This window comes from Microcaecilia unicolor, chromosome 1, assembly GCF_901765095.1.
Source record: "Microcaecilia unicolor chromosome 1, aMicUni1.1, whole genome shotgun sequence".
In the NCBI taxonomy this organism is placed as follows: Eukaryota; Metazoa; Chordata; class Amphibia; order Gymnophiona; family Siphonopidae; genus Microcaecilia; species Microcaecilia unicolor.
Window position 1 is genome coordinate 127,394,072 of NC_044031.1, and position 21,592 is coordinate 127,415,663.

The window sequence follows — 21,592 nt, forward strand, 5'->3', positions numbered from 1 at the left end:
TCCATTTCACTGAACCTCGCTGTACACACCTGGGTTATGGAGGGACACAACTTCCTCCCATCAAAGACTGATGGTTTCATGAAAGGTCTCCGTTTGTTTTGCCCCCTTGCTCTCTTTTTCTCCTTTTTGGTCTCCTCAGCCTCTTGGGTCACCACATTACTTTCTTCACTCCCGTCATCCAGTTTCATTTTTTTTGTCTCCGGCTCTATCAAGTCACCAGAGTCTGCATCAATATTATCCATTTGACTGCCTTTAGATTCGCTCTTGGCCTCTTTGCTTTCTGCATCAAGGAAGCTGTGAAACTGCTCTTTTGTGGTAAGATATCTATACAAGAGAGAAAAAAAAAACATTTTTCAAACATGTTCAGGTCACTTCATTACTCTTGCTAGTAGGTACAATACAATTTCACTTCACTGCATTGCATTTAAGAGATTTATATCTCCTGACTGTTAACACTTCTGTGTAGCTTAAAATTCAAAATGCAGAATAAATAAAATAAAATACAAAATGTAAAACTTCCCCAAATCCTCTGGAAAATTTCTAACTTGTTTGGCAATCAGATCCTTGTAGGTGGCAGTAACACACAAAAGATCTAGCTATTCTGCAATCTTTAAGTAGAATTTTCTGTTTCTCAGGATTACTCTTACAGCAAGAAACAGATTCCAGGGCCACAAAATAAGTTAGCAAATCACACTCATTTCTCTTGTAAACTGAGCAGACACAGAATATTTTTGAAGCCTTCAATTGTTATACTCAGATAAAAAACAAGTGCATATGGTCCGCTTTTACCCCATTTTATGATCATGCCTTATCCACGCATTACAAGGTCTAATAAAATCCTTCTTGAGTTGCACTAGAACAGATGTCTTCAAAATCCTTGAGCAATCTGTGCAAGATCTGAGCTTGTTCACATTCAGAAAATGACTGGGATGAATCTAGGAGGCACCTCCAACATGGGGAGGGATTAAAGGTAGCTGTGTTGAACACGTTATTACAGAAAAAATATAGTTGCGTAAATCCCCGTGCGTAAGTTAGGCGCAGATCCCTGAATTCTATAATACTGTGCACATCTTTACTGAATGCCCCTGACCCGGCCATGCCCCTCCCATGGCCACATCCCCTTTTCAGTTGCTTTTTCAGTTGCACATTAAAAAATTTACACATGCTTCTTTATAGAACACCTTGCAAGATCCATGCATAAATCCAAATTGTTGCCAATTAGCACCAATAATTGAATGTGAATGCTGTTAATAACTGATTGATTGTGAATGTTAATGTTACTCATATTGCACACACAATTTTAAGCGCCATTTATAGAATTTGGGGCTATATGTCTGTGTCTAATCTTTCAACACCTAAATCATTATGTGTTGAGTAATATTCTGCTTACATAAGTTATGTTAATATGTTGATTGTTTGGTGATCTCTGTTTTATTCTTGACAAACAATACAGAAAGTTAAAACAGAATGTATTACCTTTGAAAGCAAAATTTAAATTTTTTTATTGGGATTTAGTCCAATAAAAAAGATAGCATCTTCTTTTCTTTTCTTTGTTTTTCTCTCTATTTATTACCTTTAAAAGTGGATTAACACGGCTACCAAGCAAAATGAACAGGAATCTATAACAAAGGGTGCAGTGTCAGAAACCAAATAAGAACGTGGGATTAAGGATCTGGGGGCCAGATGCACTAAACTTAACGAGCAAGTAGTAAATGCCAGCATGCACTAAAGACTTTTTTCCATAGTAGCTAACGAAAATGGAATGCAGATGAGCAAATTGTTTAGCTCTAAACGTGTTGCGATTGGCTCAGGGACTTCCAGGTCTCTCAGCTGTGTGAAGCACTGCCAAAAAAGACGTTTTTATTATTGCGGGGGGAGGGGGGGGGGGAATGACTGCCAAAATGGACTTTTTTTTGGATGGGCGTCCTCAACTGCACTCGAGCCGCATCGGAGGGGGTGAGCAGCGCAGCATCTTCAGGCGGCACAGGGAGGCGTATTTGGCATGCGCAGTGCAGCCAGCATAACGCTTGGCTGCTCTGCGCATGCTTGACCGGCCGATTGTCAGACTGTTTAACGATGGAATAGAAAATGCAAGTGAGCTACAACGAGCAGCTCATTTGCATTCCCTTTCCTTAATGCAGCCCGTTCCTTACCGATTCGCTAAGGGAATCGGTAAGGGAAGGGCTCTAACGATTGTTTAGTGCATCTGGCCCTGGGAACCACCTTCAGTCTTCTAGCACTCAGGATTGTCGCTTTTGCTAAAACAGGTGCCTCTTTGGCTGGCAGGAACTGACACTTACTTGTGCTTAATGGCTGCCACTCCGCTGTCACGGGCATCAATCCCACTCTTCCAGTTGCCATTTTCAAGGCTCTGGCTAGCTGCTCCAGCTTCTCCCATTGTATAAGTAAACCAGAATTAAGGATCTGATTTTAGTATGCTTTTCTTTTGCTGAGATACAAAATGGAAGAAGAAATTCTTAAATGAACAGTTCACCCAGTACTGCAGATTCCACACAAGGAACGGGTTTTAAGGAAGATCACTGTTTTTTAACACGTTGTTGAAATAAACTGAAAACACGGGGGCTGGGGTGAGATAGGGAAAGGAGTCTGGAGTGGACTCTTGGGCTGGCCAGGGGCAGCAATGCAGATACACCGAGCCTGCTCTTTCCTGTCCGCCAGACATACTGTCAAAAATAATATGACCACCTTATTTGTTGCTCTACCGTTGCAAAAAGAAAAAAATCCATAGCACATGCCACTACAAATATTATGTTAGGATCCTACTCATCTGACCCCTCTGGGGGTCACGATTCCCCCCCCCCCCCCCCATTTTCCTGCACAGAGGACAAACAAACCCAAAGGATAGGGCCACTAGCAGGCTACCTGTGCTGAGCCCGGCACGCCGGCTCCAGAGGAAACGGAAGCACGACGAGCCTCCTCCTCCTCATCCTCGCCCCACTCTCACACATGATCCGGAGTGAAACACACCCCCGAGTGTACAGAGAGAGAGAGAGAGCCTGGCTTGGAATGGGAAAGAGACAGTGCAGATCACAAAGATCCGGGTTTCACTGATTGCCACGCCCGAGCCAACCCTGCTCTACCCGTGCCCCGCATTTTCCTCGGTATCTCGGGTTAAGGGGGGGGGGGGGGCAAAGATTTCTACACGAGTTTCCCGGCGAGGCTCTGCGATCGTGACTCCCTGGCTGGGAGGCGTGGAGTGGAGCCGCCCCCTCCTCCCTCCATCGCAGTAAGATCACACTCACTCGAGGAAGGAGGTGGTTACTGGTTACCTCCTTGATCGCACTCGCTTCCTCTGCACGTGAGCAGGGGGCAGAGAGAGAGAGAGACGAGGAAGTGGCCCTTTAATTAGTAGAAGTAGTTGCGTTCCTGCAAATTGACTACGCCCGTGCGGCGGCTCCACCATCCTTGCGCCGAGATCCCGGGCTGTAGCGGGACGGACGGACAGTCTCGATGGGGCCCCCTCCTTACCTCCTCCTGCTCGCCGTTTCCTGCTGGAGCTGCGCCCCGGCCTTGGCCACCCGCAGCACCGTTGCCCCGGCGCCCATCCTCCACTACCGTAAGGATATAATAATCTCTACTCAAATAATCAGATGTAGGGTAACGGGATGGTGGGGGAGGAGACCAGCTTAGTCTGTCAAAGAGTTACCTTCTGGGACGGGTGAAGTAGGGGGTCATCTGTCTTCTGTGCCCCCGCCCCCCCCCCCCCCCCAAAAAAATAATAATAGCATTTGCCTGTGTTCTAACTGTAGATCTGTGTTGTCACCAAATGCCTGAATCCCCAGGCTCTGGCCAAGGCCAGTGAGGTACTTATTTGTAATAAGAATATGTATTTAAATAGGGCTTTTATCTCTTAAGAGTGGCAGGCAGCATTACGTACTATATCTTATTATCATGCATTCGTTATGATTTTGCAACTAATTTTATTCTGTTCTTCACAGTGGTCACATATGTTACCAGCATGAATGCACATTATTTTCAGCAAGGCTCATTTTATGCAGTGGTTCCCAAACTTTTTCAGTTCAAGGCACCCTTTGAGTCCGAGAAATTCTTTTGCAGCACCCCCCTGCCCCGCCCCCACCACACAGGTCTCTACCACCCCCCTACTTCACATCATGTCCAGTATTTCTTCCTCTCTCCCCCATGCACCCCTTCCCTCCACCCCTATGTTCAGTATTTCTCTCTGGCACCCTCCCCTCGACCCCCATATACAAGATTTCACCCATTCCTTTCCCTCCAACTCATGTCCAACACTTATGCCCCTCATTCCTCCTGCAGCACCTCACCTTCCCCCCCACCACCCCACCCACAATTTTCCCTCTGTTTGAACAGGTCCCTGGCAGCAATAGATAGCAATTCCCACATGGTGCCTGTCGCTAACCCAGAAGCCTTCCCTTGGCTTTGTGATTTTTTTAAAACTTGCTTTTCTTACAGGGTCAGGATTAATTGTGCTTACCTTTATCTCTTTCTCTCTGCCAGCTGCTTACAAAATCTTTCTCACCGACGGAGGACCACTGTTTTCCTGCCACATATGACTGGGGCAAGCTAGCTACCGATCACAGCTCAGCTGTGATTTGCCACTGGAGCCTAAAAGGGCAATCCTGATTTGGAAACAAAGAGCCTCACTCCTTGCTTCCCAATCATGATTGCCCTTTTAGGAGGCTCACAGGCTCCTTGTTTGGTAGCTTGCCCCAGCCATGTAGATTTCCTGGAACTCCGTACAACTTTGTTTAAATATGTTGACATATTAAGTGATGTCCCGGTGCTTGCCTGTGAACCTCCCATCTGCCCCATGGCACACCTGTTAGTTCTCCGTGGCGCACTGTTTGGGAAACGCTGCATTAATGGCATTAGTTTGCACTCATAGGAGCCTTTTACTAAAGGATGTGTGGTTTGCACACGCTAACAGGTTACCACAAAATGGATTATAGTATTTTGCGGTACTTTGCTGTTTTCACAGACTAACCCATACATTACCGGTTTCTTAAAAATATTTGTGGAGGAAGTGTATCATGGGCCTTCCTGTGTTATCCAGCTAGTGCATTATACATAGTGTGTGCTAAGGGGACACTTAGCACCACCTACAAAGGAGGCAGTAAATGCTCCTGCGTTAACTCAAGGCAGGTACTATGCACTAATTACAACATTAGTGCATAACCTGCAATAAGATTTTTTTTTTTTTTTAATCGGAAAGTGCCGTATTGAATCTGGGCTTAACACACTGGAAAGTCTCACGTTAAAAGGTATTGAACCCATGTTTTAACACACTTTAGTAAAATGGCCACTTAGTAAATGACATTTATGTATTTGGAAACATATGTACAGTTTTTATGCCAATAAAAGGGCTTCTAATTTTAGGTATTTACAAATTGTAAATTTAGTTGTTTATTTTCCTTCTAATTAGGTTTGGGTTTTTTTTTTTGGTTACATTTGTACCTCTCGCTTTCCCACTCACGGCAGGTTCAATGAGGCTTACATATTGTATACAGGTACTTATTTGTACCTGGGGCAATGGAGGGTTAAGTGACTTGCCCAGAGTCACAAGGAGCTGCCTGTGCCTGAAGTGGGAATTGAACTCAGTTCCCCAGGACCAAAGTCCACCACCCTAACCACTAGGCCAAATCAATTGGTATTTTTTTAGCAGAGGTACAATTGGTGGGGTCGTTCTCTGGTGGACTCAAACATGTACAAATGGAAGATTTAAGATAAGCCAGGGGAGTAGGTGAGAGAATACCAGCGGAAGTGTTGTTATTCTGGTATTTATCCAATGAAGATCTATTTTAAAGTTTGAAGCCCAGGGGAATTGAATGGATTTCTTCACATTCAGCTTGCTGTTAATCTGTAGTGTGCATACTAATCGGTAGTGCCACTTTGTAAAAGGAGCCTTAAAGGAGAAACTAGCATGTTCATTTTATTATCCAGTTGTTATTAGGGAAGTTGATGGGAGGGTGTCTGGAAGAGTAGGCATTGAACTCATGAGTCTTAGAACACCAGGGAGTACTGGAACTCACTTTTGTCAGAGCTTAACCATTTATTCTCACAGGAAAAAAAAAAGGCATTTGTTTTCTTTTTTCTTTCAAAGAAATACCTTGTGTTTATTTTTAAAACTGATTGCTGAATGATAGCTGTTTAAGGTTTTAAAACAAAAGGATCAACACCTCCTCCTCTTTTGCTTTAAAGGGCACATATAGACAAAAAAAAAGCTAAGCTGTTTTTAAGATCAACATACATAAGAAACTGTAGGGGGTCTGGCTCCTTAGGCTATCAGTTCCCTTCACACAGGCAGAAGCTCCTGAGCTGTGCCTTCAAGAGCTGATTCCCCCCCTGTTTTCAAGACAATTGTGTGAGATTGCCCTGCAGAGCTGGTTTCTGCACTCAGGGCCAGATGCACTAAACTTAACGAGCCATTAACGTGGGTTTTAAACTGGTTCTAGCCAGTTTAACGTGCAAGTAGTAACCCAGGATGTGCACAAAAGGGCATTGTCGTGTCATGGTAGCAGCCAGGGGCGTATCTGCGTGGAGCCACGGGGGCCTGGGCCCCCGTAGATTTGGCCCTTAACCCCCCTGCCAACGACCCTCTCCCCCCCCCCCCCCCCCCCGCCGCCAACCCGCCGTTGCCTATCTTTGCTGCCGGGGGACCCCAACCCCCGCCAGCCGAGGTCCTCTCTTCCGTTGCAGCAAAGCTTCCTGTTCTGAGTCTGACGTCCTACACATACAACGTGCAGGACGTCAGACTCAGCATTTGAAACTGAAGGAAGCTTTGCTGCAACGGAAGAGAGGACCTCGGCTGGCGGGGGTTGGGTCCCCCGCCAGCAAAGGTAGGCGGCGGGGGAGGGTTGGCAGCGGGAGGGGGGTGGAGAGGGTTGTCGGCAGGGGGGGTCAAAGTTGGCAGCAGGGGGGTGGTCTGGCAATGGGTTGGCGGTGCCGGGGGGGGGGGCTAAAATGTGCCCCCTCACTCTGGCTTTGGCCCCCCCTCCTGCCGAAGTCCAGATAGGCCCCTGGTAGCAGCTAACAAAAACGGAATGCAGATGAGCAAATTAGTATTATAATGTGTATAAATTGTATTGTTATGAGATGCACTACCGTTTTTTGATTGCCTAACCGTGGAAAATCTAACAGGAGGTCTGTACCTCTCGTTGGGGCTGCGTGGGATTTATTCGCCTCTAAAAACTTCTATAAATTTAACCTGGAAAAAAATGGCCAAGTGCTCATAAGGGATTTCCTTTATGGACGTCCTTCACTCAAAACAACAACAAAAAAGCAACCAGCTGGAAACCTTTGCCTAGCCACGTCCAAGTGCTCGTCAGGGCCGTCCTTCTAAAGTTTTTAACATGGACGTCCTTCACTAAAACAAAAAAAAAAGGATGTCCCCGACGAGCACTTGGGCGTTTTTCCCCCAGATTGTTTTGTGATGGGTGTCCACCGCCGGAGAGAGACGTGCGAGGACGTCCAAATCAAAAAACTATTTGGATGTCTCTTTCAATTATGCCCCTCATCCAGGTCTCAGCCAATCACAGCGCGTTTAGCTGGCACCAGTGACAACTAAACGTGCTGTGATTGGCTGAGAGAAAACTGGAGGAGGGGCATTGGATGTGCTGCTAACACCCCGGGGCAGACAGACAGGAGCAAGGCGGCCGGAGCAGAAGCTGCCAGCAGCATCGGGAGCTTCCTCATAGCCCTGATCTCCCTCCCGATTATGGGGACGACTTTTCTTTCAGTGAAGGACGTCCATAAAGGACGTCCTTGGCATGCGCAGAGCAGCCAGCATAACACTTGGCTGCTTTGCGCATGCTCAGCTGGCCGACTGGCTTGGAAGGAAATCCCATGCAAATGAGCTAGCAGCGACCAGCTCATTTGCATGCGATTTCCTTGATGCATTCCCATTGCTTACCGATCCGCTAAGGAATCAGTAAGGGAAGGGCTTTAACGGGGTTTTTAGTGCATCTACCTCCCAGTCCTGTGGACCTGACAGTGAATGAGAACACTCCCCATATTGAGCCTTATCATGACCTGTGAATTCTAGAATACAGGGATAATAAAACCAGCAGCCCAGACAGAAAAATTGTTGTTGTTTTTTATACAGGAGTTGTTTTGCATTACAGATAGGCAAACTTAGATGGAGCTTCTTGTTTTTGTTTTTCTTTTTTTAAGTACTACTACTACTACTACTATTTAGCATTTCTATAGCGCTACAAGGCATACGCAGCGCTGTACAAACATAGAAGAAAGACAGTCCCTGCTCAAAGAGCTTACAATCTAATAGACAAAAAATAAATAAAGTAAGCAAATCAAATCAATTAATGTGAACGGGAAGGAAGAGAGGAGGGTAGGTGGAGGCGAGTGGTTACGAGTCAAAAGCAATGTTAAAGAGGTGGGTTTTCAGTCTAGATTTAAAGGTGGCCAAGGATGGGGCAAGACGTAGGGGCTCAGGAAGTTTATTCCAGGCGTAGGGTGCAGCGAGACAGAAGGCGCGAAGTCTGGAGTTGGCAGTAGTGGAGAAGGGAACAGATAAGAAGGATTTATCCATGGAGCGGAGTGCACGGGAAGGGGTGTAGGGAAGGACGAGTGTGGAGAGATACTGGGGAGCAGCAGAGTGAATACATTTATAGGTTAGTAGAAGAAGTTTGAACAGGATGCGAAAACGGATAGGGAGCCAGTGAAGGGTCTTGAGGAGAGGGGTAGTATGAGTAAAGCGACCCTGGCGGAAGATGAGACGGGCAGCAGAGTTTTGAACCGACTGGAGAGGGGAGAGGTGACTAAGTGGGAGGCCAGCAAGAAGCAGATTGCAGTAGTCTAAACGAGAGGTGACAAGGGTGTGGATGAGGTTTTGGTAGAGTGCTCGGAAAGAAAGGGGCGGATTTTACGGATGTTGTAAAGAAAGAAACGACAGGTCTTGGCGGTCTGCTGGATATGAGCAGAGAAGGAGAGAGAAGAGTCAAAGATGACCCCAAGGTTTCGAGCTGAGGAGACAGGGAGAATGAGAGAGCCATCAACAGAAATAGAAAACGGGGGGAGCGGGGAGGTGGGTTTGGGGGGGAAAATGAGAAGCTCGGTTTTGGTCATATTTAATTTCAGGTGGCGTTGAGACATCCAGGCAGCAATGTCAGACAAGCACGCTGAAACTTTGGTTTGGATGCAAGGTGAGATATCAGGGGTAGAAAGGTAGATTTGGGAGTCATCAGCATAGAGGTGGTAGGAAAAGCCATGGGATGAGACCGTAATGGCACAGTGTGAGGTGTTTAAAAACAAAAGACAAAAAAGAACAGCATCTGTTTTAAGCTGTTGTTTTGCTTTACAGTTAACCAAACTTTTTTTTTTCATATAGCTATGAAAAAAGTGTCAGAACAAATGCTTTATACAGGGGATTGCTTTGCCTTAACAGTATTCATTTAGGAAGCATACAATGTTTAAAAAAACAGTTAAGTAAAGCATTACTTTGTATAGTTAACTGTGGGGTTTTATTCTTATGTAAAAAGCTATTTTTCTTAACAAATGTACTACTTGGTTTATATTTAAGTATGCTTTAAAAAAAGTTATAAATAGTAAACCAGAATCCAGTGGAATAAAAACTAAACACAAGAAGTTTAAAATTAAATTTTGAGTTAAAACAAAAATATAAAAAACAGGTCTTGTGGAATTAGTATAGTATAGTCCAGGTGTATTTACACAATAGGTTAAAAAGATATGTTCCAGGAAGAATTTGAGATCTAGTCGAGATCTCTTGTTAGAAGTTTGAACAGAAAAAGAAATAAAAGGAGCACATTAAGAAGAAGGATGTTTTATGTGGTCAAAAATAAGACTATGGGCCCTGTTTACTAAGGTGCGTAAGTGTATTTAGCACGCCTACACTTAGCGCTCGTGCTAGCCATGTAGGCATATGCATGGTTAACGCACGTTAAAAACGTTAACGCGCCTAGAACATTGCTTAGTAAACAAAGGAAAGACGCATCAAATTCCACTCCTACTGATTGAACATTTGATTAGTGTGACAAGGACAAAAGGATCCCCAGATGCTCTAGCTAGATAAAGAAGTGAATGTTCTTGACTGATATCTTTGCTGGTCCTTATCTCGCTGCCTGAGCTTTGCAATTTTCCTTATCTAAGTCACAGTGAGAGTTAGGCCATAACCTTTCTAACTTTTTTTCCTGGTTCATAGCTCTCCTATTGAGAGAACAGTGGAGATGGATTTTATTAAAGGACTCCACCACTCTTTTTCTAGGGACAGCCTTATCTAAAACAGTTTTTTTTTGGATCTACTGTTTGCCCAGATAGGTCATACCTCCATTCATCTACTGCTAAGTTTACAAAAACAACAATTTGATCAATTCTACCTCTTGCACCTATAACCTCTTGACCAGGTCTCCAATGTCAAGTTGGCCTTATACTGTTCCCACGTCACTGATCGGTTTCTTAGAAATGTTTTTTTCTTGGGTAGAAAGCTGTGTCTAGCATTGTGATGCTTCTGTAATAACATATGATAAGCCAGACCACACAACTTTGATCAAGAATTATCCACATGTACATCAAAATCATTTACCCCCGGATTCTATAAAGGGTGCCAAAATTTGTCGTGGTCCTGAGATGCGTGTGCAACTTAATTGGTTACCAGGCCAATTAACACAATAATTGAGTGCTAATCAGTTATTGATGTTAATTTGCACGCGCATCTGGCTGTGCGCTATTCTGTAACTCTCGGCGCCTAAATCCCATAGCGTGCAACCCAAAAGGGGGCGTGGGTATGGGCGGGTCAAGGGCATTCCTAAAATTTGTGCACAGTGTTAGAGAATACTGGGAATGCATGCCCAAAATTGGCGCCGGGAATTACACCTGGTTTCAGCAGGTATACGTCCTGGCACCCAGATTTGGGTGCGAGAATTGGCACTACATACTATCCTATAAAGGACGCACAGCCTGGAGTGACCTTTATAGAATAACCCTGAGAGCCATTTTACTGAATCTAACCCTTAGGGGGCAATTCTGTGATAATTCCCTACACTCTATTGCGTGTACTCTGTTCTGTTAGTGACCGTCGCTTACAAATCCCACCTGTTTCGGCTGCTCGTCTCAAGTCCACTTTTGCTTCTGCAGCTTTATTACGGAATTCACTACCTACACACAATGGACAAGAACTTTTGTTTCCCAGATTTAAAATTGCTTTAAAAAACATATTTATTTAGCAAGGTATTTGATACTTGGACATGACAGTAATAATGCAGGTAGGTCACCTTGTTGCTACCTGTTGTATATTTATGTATTAATACATTTATATTGGCTTACTTTAGCTAAGCCTTTTTGTTATATTTCTTTTCTTTTCTTCTCTTTGTGTGATTTTAGGCAAGTGTCTTATTTGTTGTGCTGACCTATCTATAAGATGCGGTTCTTTTCTATCTTTTATCGACGGCCTTGTTATTTGCAGTTTGCTTTTGAAAGGCAGTATGTTAAATGTTAATAAGCCATAAACTGTGCTAAAAGTTAGATGCCAAAATGCTGGCGCTAAGGGCAAATTCTGTAAGAGCATCTGGTTGCCCAGATTCCTTTACAGAATACTAGCATAAGTTGGCACTTATAGGCCAACACTCAGGCATACCCACTTACGCCATGCCCATGGAGTGTGAAATTGTGGGAGACGCCTCCTTTCATTTGTGTGCTGTGCTAGTTGCATGCTAGAATTATTTTTATTTATTTGTTACACTAGTAAAAAAGCCCCGTTTCTGATGCAAATGAAACGGGGGCTAGCAATGTTTTCTTCTGTGTGCATGTGGGAGTGTGTGTGTCCCTGCCCTCTGGCCTCTCTCCCCTCCCCCCTCTGAGTCCTTCACTGTTACAGAGCCAGCGATTTGATTTCGTGCTCTGCTGTTTTCCTTCACTGACTGTGTTACAGAGAGGGCGGGGCAGACACTCGTAGGGAAACCGGATATCTCGCCCCCTTCACACTTCCGGCTGGAGGCTTCATAGAATGTTATAGAGATGTTTTATATAGAGAGATTTGTACCCCACATTTTCCCACCTATTTGCAGGCTCAATGTGGCTTACACAATACCCTAAAGGCGTTCGCCAAGTCCGGTTAAGAACAAATACAAGGTTAGGACTAAATTCTATAAATGGCAGCTAAAAAAAATCGACTCCGAATAAAATAGCACTTAGCACTGTTCTATAAATGGTGCTCAAGTTAGGCGCCATGTATAGAATAGTGCTTAGCACCGGGAACTGCAACTACATTTAGGCGCGACCATTTGCATCAACGATACCTAGGCATGGATACCCTTTAGTCTATAGCAACGCGCGTAAATTAAAGGAACACCTCCCACTATACGCCCATGACCCTCCCATGGCCGTGCCCCCTTTTTAGACCTGCTCCTAAATTCACACGTGTAAATTTTGATTCCAATTAGCACCAATAATTGCTTGTTGAAATCTCAAATGTCAGCACTGACTGGCTCGTTATTCAATTAAATTGCACACACAATTTTTAGTCACCTTTATAGAATTCGGGGGTTAGCGTCCAGCTAGCAGTTCTTTGTGAATCTGCTAGTAATCTGTAATCTGAGTATGTAAATGGCGCTTACATTTAAGTGTTCATTACAGAATGAGGGGATTAGTCCCCTCTGGTTGGGAAACGCATCACCCAATGAATGATAAGGAGCTCTGATAGATCATTGCTACCCCTTGGCCCCTTGCCATCCTCCCGTTTCTCATTTTTAGGTTGGTGAATAACATATCTTGCAAGGCACAATTATTAAAAACAAATCTCCCCTTCTGTGTCTCGTCTGATTTTATAAAAAAAAACACAATCTGCTGTCCATCATATAAAATGTTTATTTTTGCCATGGAGTGGTCTGGCATTAATTAAAACCTCTTTAAAATGACAAATCACTTTTTCCTGCATGTCTGGTTTCTGGTACCCCTAGAGCCCTGTTCACACAGGGACTTCTCAAAACCCTACCCTGCTTAACCTGTAATGTTTTTTCCAGTGGGATTACAAAAAATGTTTTCCCTCCTCAGCCCTGCAAGGTAACCATAACTGCAGGTGAAACCGCTTTCGTTTTATAGATTTACAGTTTATAGTCTAATAGCATGGCTCATCTTACGTTCTTGTGCTGACATACCAAGGTCTGTGGAGCGCAACACATTGTTTCCCATTGTTGCCAGTTCTGGTCACAAGTATCCGGTCATCTTACCACCATCGTTAAAGTTTCTGGAAGTTTTTAATACCAAGGCAGTATCTGCATACAAATTTATAATATTAAATTCAGTCTAGCAAGATGAACTGCCATGTGTGTATGAACAGGAGCTTTTTATGCTGTTTCTGCCAGACTTAAGGGGTTAGCCCTAGCCAAATCTGAGCTTCTATTGGCGCGAAACACAATCTGTTCTAGTGCAGCATGGAGAAAACGTTCAGCTTGATCATAGTCGAGGAAAAGAAGTCTTGGTTATTACCCTGAATTTAAATGAAACATGTCTTCTGTGATTCTCAGGTTGCCGCAGCTAAATTAAGGAATATGCAGGCTTTAGGGCCCTTTTACAAAGCTGCAGTAAGCACTAACCTGTGCTTACCACAGCAATAAATGGTGTTATCATGGTGATTTTTTCCATCTATTGAATTGTAATAAAATTGTTTCTATTACATAGCTTCCTACTATTCCAGAACCTAGTTGTGTCCATCATCTAGCAGGTGGCGATAGAGAACTGAGCTGAGACATCTCTCTCTTAGCATCCAGTTCAGCTCCTGAGTATTTTCTGTCTCCAGCAGGTGGATGGACACACTTTTCAGCCTCTGGTTTTGAGTGATTTGCTCTTGGTCCAGTTGAGCTTTGCGGGTGGCTTGAGTATGGTAGAGTCATATTGGAGGTCTTCAGATCCCTGTCTTTGATGCCCCGTAAATTTACTTCTTTGACTCCCTTCACCGCTTTCCTTTTTCAGCAAAACAAGCTTTTAAAAAAAGGGGGGGAAGGAAAGAGGTTTACCAGAGAGCATGGGACAGAGTATCAGTCCTGATTCTTTCTCATCTGAGGTAAGACTTGTGGAGACTGTGAGTTTGGGGGGAGTAGCTAGCAGTGGTAAGTCCGACTAAAGTTTGATTCAGAACCGCTTGGAGGGCTGCAAGTTCTGCTTAATGCAGGGTAGGGATCCTGACTCACCGCTTGAGACCGTGTTGTTCAGCACTTGTGCCAGTCAGGGTGAATGGTGACTCCCGTGGAGGCAGTTAAGTGTTTTTCCCACTGTGTGACCCACTGGCCAGCTTTGAGGCACTGTACTGTGTGCAAGCTGGGAATCCAACAAGACATGGGGGGAAATGGTCAGTAGCGTATAATTTTGGATTTGGCACAGCATCTAAATGTGATGGGGGCTTGGGGCTCTTTGGCAGGACTGGAGCACAGTTTGATGCAGGAGAGCGCGGGAACGGGCACCATTTTGCTGGGGATGACTGGTAGTGCAGAACAGCCTCTAACTGATTGTCCGCAGAGCATAGCCGCCATTTTACAACCTCAGCACCTGAGAGAATATTCATCTGCATTGGGGTCTTTGTTTTCTCTGGAGTTTATATTTCTCTTACACCGGGCCTATTTACTGAAGCGGGGACAGTCAGAGTTGCTGCAAGGTGCTTCAGTTTCTCGCCTTTCTGCCCCTCTGACTCTTAAGAGATCTCGTTTAGCCTCTTCTGCCCACTCCTGGAGGTCTGTCTCTGCTTCTTCCTCCTTATCTGATGTGGCCTGTCTGTTCAGAAGAGCCATCGCTGAAAGAGGAGGGAGATAACCTGAAAGTACTGAGGTTGTTTCATAAAGAGCAGCTCCTACTCTATTTCTGAGGCATTGGTTTTGCTTTCCATTGAGGAACCTTCTGCTTCGGCGTCATCAGGAGTTCCATCGTTGCTGATCATGAGTGAGCTTAGAGTGCCTTCTAAGGCCTTCCCGATGCATCCAGACATTCAAGATTGATTACAGCAGAATGGGTCTTACCGAACGTGGGGCTGAGAGTGGAAAAAGCCATAGCTCACCTCTACCCATTGGCTCCGGAGGAGAAAGAGAAATTGCAGCTTCCCAGGGTGGACTCCCTTGTTCCAAAGGTGACTAAGAAGACCACCTTGCTGGTGGAAGCATTGCCCTAAATGACCTACAGGATAGGAAGCTAGAAGGCTCACTGAAACAAGCCTTAGAAGTGGCGTCGTTGGGCCTTCAAGCGACAGTGAGCAGCTCATTTGTGGCTAGAGCATGCCTGAAGTGGCATCAGCAGTCTGCAACACAAGATGGGTACCATAGTGCCCAGCTGGAAACGGGATTGGCTTACTTGGCAAATGCTATTTATGATATGTTACGATTTACAGCCCACAGGGACAAGACAGATTCTCCGTCTACTTCATTGGCCCAAAGAAGGAAGGCACCTTTCATCCGGTCTTAGATCTTAAAAGTCTAAACCGTTGCCAGCGAGTATCCCGCTTTCAGATGGAAACACTAAGAGCAGTCATAGCCTCGGTTCAAGCAGGAGAATGGCCACCACATCAGAGGTTTCCACATTTTGCAGGTCTGGGCCGTCACTTGCAGTTCAGGGCTTTGCCCTTCATTCTCTTCACGGCACCAAGAACATTTACCGAGGTTATGGTGGTGGTGGCAGCCTTCCTTTGGTGCCAGGGAATCAGAGTTCACCTGTACCTCGATGATTGGCTCATTCGTGCATCCGTCCTCTTCAAACAGTGTGTGGCAGCAAATTCCAACTTAGGTGTTTCTTTCGAAAATGCCCCTCAGTGTGTTTGCTTAGTAAGCATTTTGATATTGTTGCCACATAGTGTTCACTCCTGTACCCTTAGTTGTGTGATAGTAATGGCAGGTGTTGAAATTGTAGAGGAGGCAGAGAGGAGGGGGGTTCGGAGGCGTGGGGCTGTCCTCTTTTTTCTGAACTGGGATAACATCTGTCCTGATCCTTGCTGTATAGCTTGTGGGGATCCCCAACGTACCCAGCTATGGAATTCATCCAAAGACGGCCAGAACTCCATTCTCCAAGCTCTGCAGTCGACGACAGTATCCTCGAACCACCGAGCAACTAAACGTTCTTGGGGTGCCGGTATCAGTGGCTTAGGGGCGTGCTGCTGCCTGCCAAGCTGGTAAAAGGGGAATTCAGAGAAAGTGTAATTTATATTTTGAGGTAGGTAGGGCGGGGTGGAGAAAATTTTGTTGCCCACCCACTTGGACTCAGGCCCCACCCAAAATTGGCTGTCTAGCTACGCCACTGCTCTGGGGTGTAGTGTAATAGCAGGGCTGGCCAATCTGTCTCTCTTCTTGGCAGCTCCGCACTTACCGGGTAAGTCTGGGGCTGACAATTTATGTGTGTAAATATTTAGAATGCTACTATTTATGCACATATGTGTGCACTTAGGGGTCCTTTTTTCTAAGCAGCAGTAGGGCTAATGCACAAGTAGCTTATGCCAAATCAACACTGCCGCTAGAGTAGCACAGGCGCCCAGCGGTAGCTCTGAAGTTGGCATGCGCTGTTTCCTGTGTTAGAAAATATTTCTCTTTGGCCACATTGGCACACGCTGCCTGATTACTGCATGAGTTAGCGCATGAACTCTTACCGCTAGGTCAGCAGGGTGGTGGTAAGGGCACAAGCAGTAAATAGCCGCTCGCTACTTTTCATTTTAGTGCGTCACCATTTACTACCCCCATTAAAACGTTTTCACAGCCGCAGTAAAAATGGCCCAGCGCGTTCCAATTTCACGAGTCCACACTACTGCAGGCCACTTTTTACTGCTGCTTTGTAAAAGGACCCCTTAGATAGTATGCTAGCATTTACATGCATAAGTGATCTTCTGGAAATACCCACTTTTGTTTATTTATTTATGTTGATATTTATATCCTGCATTTCCCCAAACAATGTTTAGGTTCAATGTGGCTTACAAATGCAGATATTTAGAGAAATATATAGTGTATAGTGCAGTTGGCTGCAATTAAGCATAATGTATTTCACAATAAATCTTATAAGTCAAAACAGAAAAGCATGTGAATTGTATCACAATGTTACGGAATGATTAAATTTCAGTTTGTGTTAAGAAAGATATACAGAAATATTCAAAGACCATATAAGATTGGATTAGAATTCATCTTTTTGTTATAAAAACTTTAAAAAAAAAGAAAGGGGGGGGGGGTGTTAGTGATTTCGGAGGCTGGTATAATCTGGGATAACCTTTGATGTTTTTTTAATTCCAAAGGGTCCTTTACTAACCTGCTGCAAAAGTGGCCTTAACCTGCCCTTGCATGGGTTTTTCCATGTATTAAGGCCACTTTTACCGCAAATGTAAATGGCCAATTTTTTTTTTAATTAATGGCTGTGCGCTAATGTTGCGCAATAGCATACGCCATTAAATAAAATTACCACATGAGCACTTACCCCCACTCATTCTGTAGCACCGGTTAGTGCACAGTAACGTATCTAATGGAGGAACGTCCACGCTCTGCCCCCCTGATGCCCTCTCGGAAAAATAATTTAAAACATTTTTTTAGCTCGCACAGATTTGGCAGTTACCGCAGTATGCCAAGTTAAAACTATGTTAGGAGTGCATTAGCCCTTAACGCAGCTTAGTAAAGGACCCCTAAGGGGGGAATTCATCGAGCGGCATTATGGCTTAACGCACATTAAGAGAATTAGCGCATGGTTATATACTACTACTACTATTTAGCAATTTTTATAGCGCTACAAAGCGTACGCAGTGCTGCACAAACATAGAAGAAAGACAGTCCCTGCTGAAAGAGCTTACAATCTAATAGACAAGAAATAAAGCAAGCAAATCAATTAATGTGTAGAGGAAAGAGGAGGGTAGGTGGAGGCGAGTGGTTACAAGACAAAAGCAATGTTAAAGAGGTGGGCTTTCAATCTAGATTTAAAGATGGTCAAGGATGGGGCAAGACGTAGGGGGTCAGGAAGTCTATTCCAGGATAACAGATATAGGCCAAATTGCCCATCCAGTCTTCCCATCCTCAGTAACCACTAACTCCTCTTTTTCCTTAGAGCTCCCATGTGCCTGTCCCATGCTTTGTTAAATCCAGACACAGACCTGGTCTCCAATAAATATATACTGCTGGATTCTATATAGCACACCTAGAGATCGTCGCTAAAATCCAGGCGCATTCTATAACAATGCACATAACTTAATTGGCTTAACAAGCTAATCAGCGTTGATAACAGCACTTAGCAAGCAATAATGAGCACTGATTGGCAATAATTAGAATCTACACATACAACTCACGCCAATGTTTACTAAGTGGCGCTATGGGTGCGTTAGTGTTTTTAACATGCATTAAATGCTAATGCGCCCATAGAAATGTATAGGCACGTTAGCGTTTAACGCACCTTAAATTTACAGGCGCCTTAAAACCGCTAACGCACCTTAGTAAACGTACCCCTAAGCGTATTGTGTAATAAACTACGCCTAAATTCTAAAGCACGGAGTTCAAAAGGGGCATGGCTATGGGTGTTGAAATGGGCATTTCATGGGCATTCCAAAATTTACGTACAGTGGGGGAAATAAGTATTTGATCCCTTGCTGATTTTGTAAGTTTGCCCACTGACAAAGACATGAGCAGCCCATAATTGAAGGGGTAGGTTATTGGTAACAGTGAGAGATAGCACATCACAAATTAAATCCGGAAAATCACATTGTGGAAAGTATATGAATTTATTTGCATTCTGCAGAGGGAAATAAGTATTTGATCCCCCACCAACCAGTAAGAGATCTGGCCCCTACAGACCAGGTAGATGCTCCAAATCAACTCGTTACCTGCATGACAGACAGCTGTCGGCAATGGTCACCTGTATGAAAGACACCTGTCCACAGACTCAGTGAATCAGTCAGACTCTAACCTCTACAAAATGGCCAAGAGCAAGGAGCTGTCTAAGGATGTCAGGGACAAGATCATACACCTGCACAAGGCTGGAATGGGCTACAAAACCATCAGTAAGACGCTGGGCGAGAAGGAGACAACTGTTGGTGCCATAGTAAGAAAATGGAAGAAGTACAAAATGACTGTCAATCGACAAAGATCTGGGGCTCCACGCAAAATCTCACCTCGTGGGGTATCCTTGATCATGAGGAAGGTTAGAAATCAGCCTACAACTACAAGGGGGGAACTTGTCAATGATCTCAAGGCAGCTGGACCACTGTCACCACGAAAACCATTGGTAACACATTACGACATAACGGATTGCAATCCTGCAGTGCCCGCAAGGTCCCCCTGCTCCGGAAGGCACATGTGACGGCCCGTCTGAAGTTTGCCAGTGAACACACTGGATGATGCCGAGAGTGATTGGAGAAGGTTCTTGGTCAGATGAGACAAAATTGAGCTCTTGGCATGAACTCAACTCGCCGTGTTTGGAGGAAGAGAAATGCTGCCTATGACCCAAAGAACACCATCCCCACTGTCAAGCATGGAGGTGGAAAGTTATGTTTTGGGGGTGTTTCTCTGCTAAGGGCACAGGACTACTTCACCGCATCATGGGAGAATGGATGGGGCCATGTACCGTACAATTCTGAGTGACAACCTCCTTCCCTCCGCCAGGGCCTTAAAAATGGGTCGTGGCTGGGTCTTCCAGCAACGACAATGACCCAAAACATACAGCCAAGGCCAACAAAGGAGTGGCTCAGGAAGAAGCACATTAGGGTCATGAGTGGCCTAGCCAGTCACCAGACCTTAATCCCATTGAAAACTTATGGAGGGAGCTGAAGCTGCGAGTTGCCAAGCGACAGCCCAGAACTCTAATGATTTAGAGATGATCTGCAAAGAGGAGTGGACCAAAATTCCTCCTGACATGTGTGCAAACCTCATCATCAACTACAGAAGACGTCTGACCGCTGTGCTTGCCAACAAGGGTTTTGCCACCAAGTATTAGGTCTTGTTTGCCAGAGGGATTAAATACTTATTTCCCTCTGCAGATGCAAATAAATTCATATACTTTCCACAATGTGATTTTCCGGATTTAATTTGTGATGTGCTATCTCTCACTGTTACCAATAACCTACCCTTCAATTATGGGCTGCTCATGTCTTTGTCAGTGGGCAAACTTACAAAATCAGCAAGGGATCAAATACTTATTTCCCCCACTGTATGTAGTTATAGAATATGGCCCAGTGCGCGTAAACCTATGCAGAGGGATTTACGTCACGTTTTCACTGATGTAAATGGAGGCGTGTAGTCTTAGGCGCTGGCGGCATTTATAGAATACATGTGTGTGTTTGCAAGGGGGGGATACGCAAGTACAGGGCTCCCACTTACATGCTTAACTTACAGAATACTGTTTAATTATGTCGGTTACTGTCGTGCTGAGGTGCTCACATTTCACTCCAGCTCTATGTCTAGCATAAATGATTGTGCCTAAATATTAGGCATATCAAGACCCAGTTACACTAATATGCTATAAAGGAACATAGGCGCCTGCTTCTAATGTGGGTCCTCCGGATGCCTAATTCTAAGCACCATGTTACAGATTTGTCCCCATAATATTTTTCTATGCATGCTTTCAAAAGAGATGTGACTGACCCTTATCTTTTCTTTTCCTCTCTTTCCAGCATGTTCCCACTACTCCTCAAAGTCCTGTGAACAGTGTCTAACGAATGTTTCGGTAAGTACCTATCATCTCTTTTTGGGTCCTGTGGCAGTTGTGTGCTTGTTTGTCCATGTGATAGAACAGCTGTTCACCATTGCACAACTGTTCGCTGTTGACTAGAAGTAGAAATGCTTCAAGGAGCAGGGCATGTAATTTCTGAAAAATGATTTCTCCAGGAAAAAAAATGGAAACTTTCCAGGAGACAAAGTGCTTTTGCTTTATTTGGCATTTGACCCAATGATGTAGTGCTTGGGAGCCTTTTGTTTATTTATTTATTTATTTTATTTATTTATTTTTAAATATAATTTCCTTTAGTTTGCCCCCATATCTGGAAAACTCCATGTGTTTCACCCCGCATCACCAATTTAAAACCTAATCAGCAACAAACTGCATAAACAAAAGTGTTTTGAAACCCCTTTTAAATTCATCAGGATGTAGCTCCCTGTGCAGCTCTCCTGTTCCCCACATTGATGCTACCGCTGAGAATGCTGTTTCACAGTGTGTACTATTTAATTTCGTTCATCCGTGGTATCCTTTTAAAAGAAACTTCAGCACTTCTGGCCTTAAGTCATTTAGGAGGAAGTTATCAAGCTGCGTTATTTGCCTCTTAACACAACTTAAAGAGCCCTAAATGCAGCCAGTCTTAATTTCCCACAGCGATATTTAAGTCGCTGTGGGTTACATAGTAATAAGATACAAAACATGCAAAAACAAATAACTGATTGCATGAAGGAGTTGGATCCAGTTTGAGAGACTACGTTCTTCAATTTAAAAGTGAGGAAGATGCAATAAACAGCAGGGACAGTTTTTAAAGGATTGGGGGGTTTTGTTTTTTGGGGATTTTTTGGAGGATGATACAGGGCTTCGCCATATTTTCCAGATACAGAGGGTTAGGAAATTATGATCTTTCCTACCTGCCAATGGTAGTACAGGCTTTTGTTTCATCCTTTGACTATAGCAATGATTTATATTTGGGTCTACCCTA

The 21,592-nt window shown here is 44.3% G+C and overlaps 2 protein-coding genes across 3 annotated transcripts in view; one reads left to right on the forward strand and one right to left on the reverse strand.

Annotated features, from left to right (window-relative positions):
- The window catches only part of DUS3L (dihydrouridine synthase 3 like), a 28,267-nt gene extending 25,221 nt beyond the window's left edge, over positions 1–3,046 (reverse strand). The window contains exons 1-3 of one of the 2 annotated variants that reach the window (XM_030200047.1): positions 2,884–3,046; positions 2,301–2,399; positions 30–324 (exon numbers count right to left, since the gene is read on the reverse strand). In XM_030200047.1, coding sequence (XP_030055907.1) covers positions 30–324; positions 2,301–2,399; positions 2,884–2,969 — 480 coding nt within the window. In that variant the 5' untranslated portion in view covers positions 2,970–3,046. Of the gene's footprint in view, positions 1–29; positions 325–2,300; positions 2,450–2,883 lie in introns of both variants that reach the window. The other variant, XM_030200057.1, reaches the window with a different exon arrangement.
- Positions 3,047–3,320: 274 nt separating this feature from the next.
- LOC115468395 (pituitary tumor-transforming gene 1 protein-interacting protein-like) overlaps positions 3,321–21,592 on the forward strand; it is a 140,920-nt gene continuing 122,648 nt past the window's right edge. The window contains exons 1-2 of the mRNA XM_030200069.1: positions 3,321–3,577; positions 20,570–20,622. Of these exons, the coding sequence (XP_030055929.1) occupies positions 3,472–3,577; positions 20,570–20,622 (159 nt within the window). The 5' untranslated portion in view covers positions 3,321–3,471. The remainder of the gene's footprint in view (positions 3,578–20,569; positions 20,623–21,592) is intronic.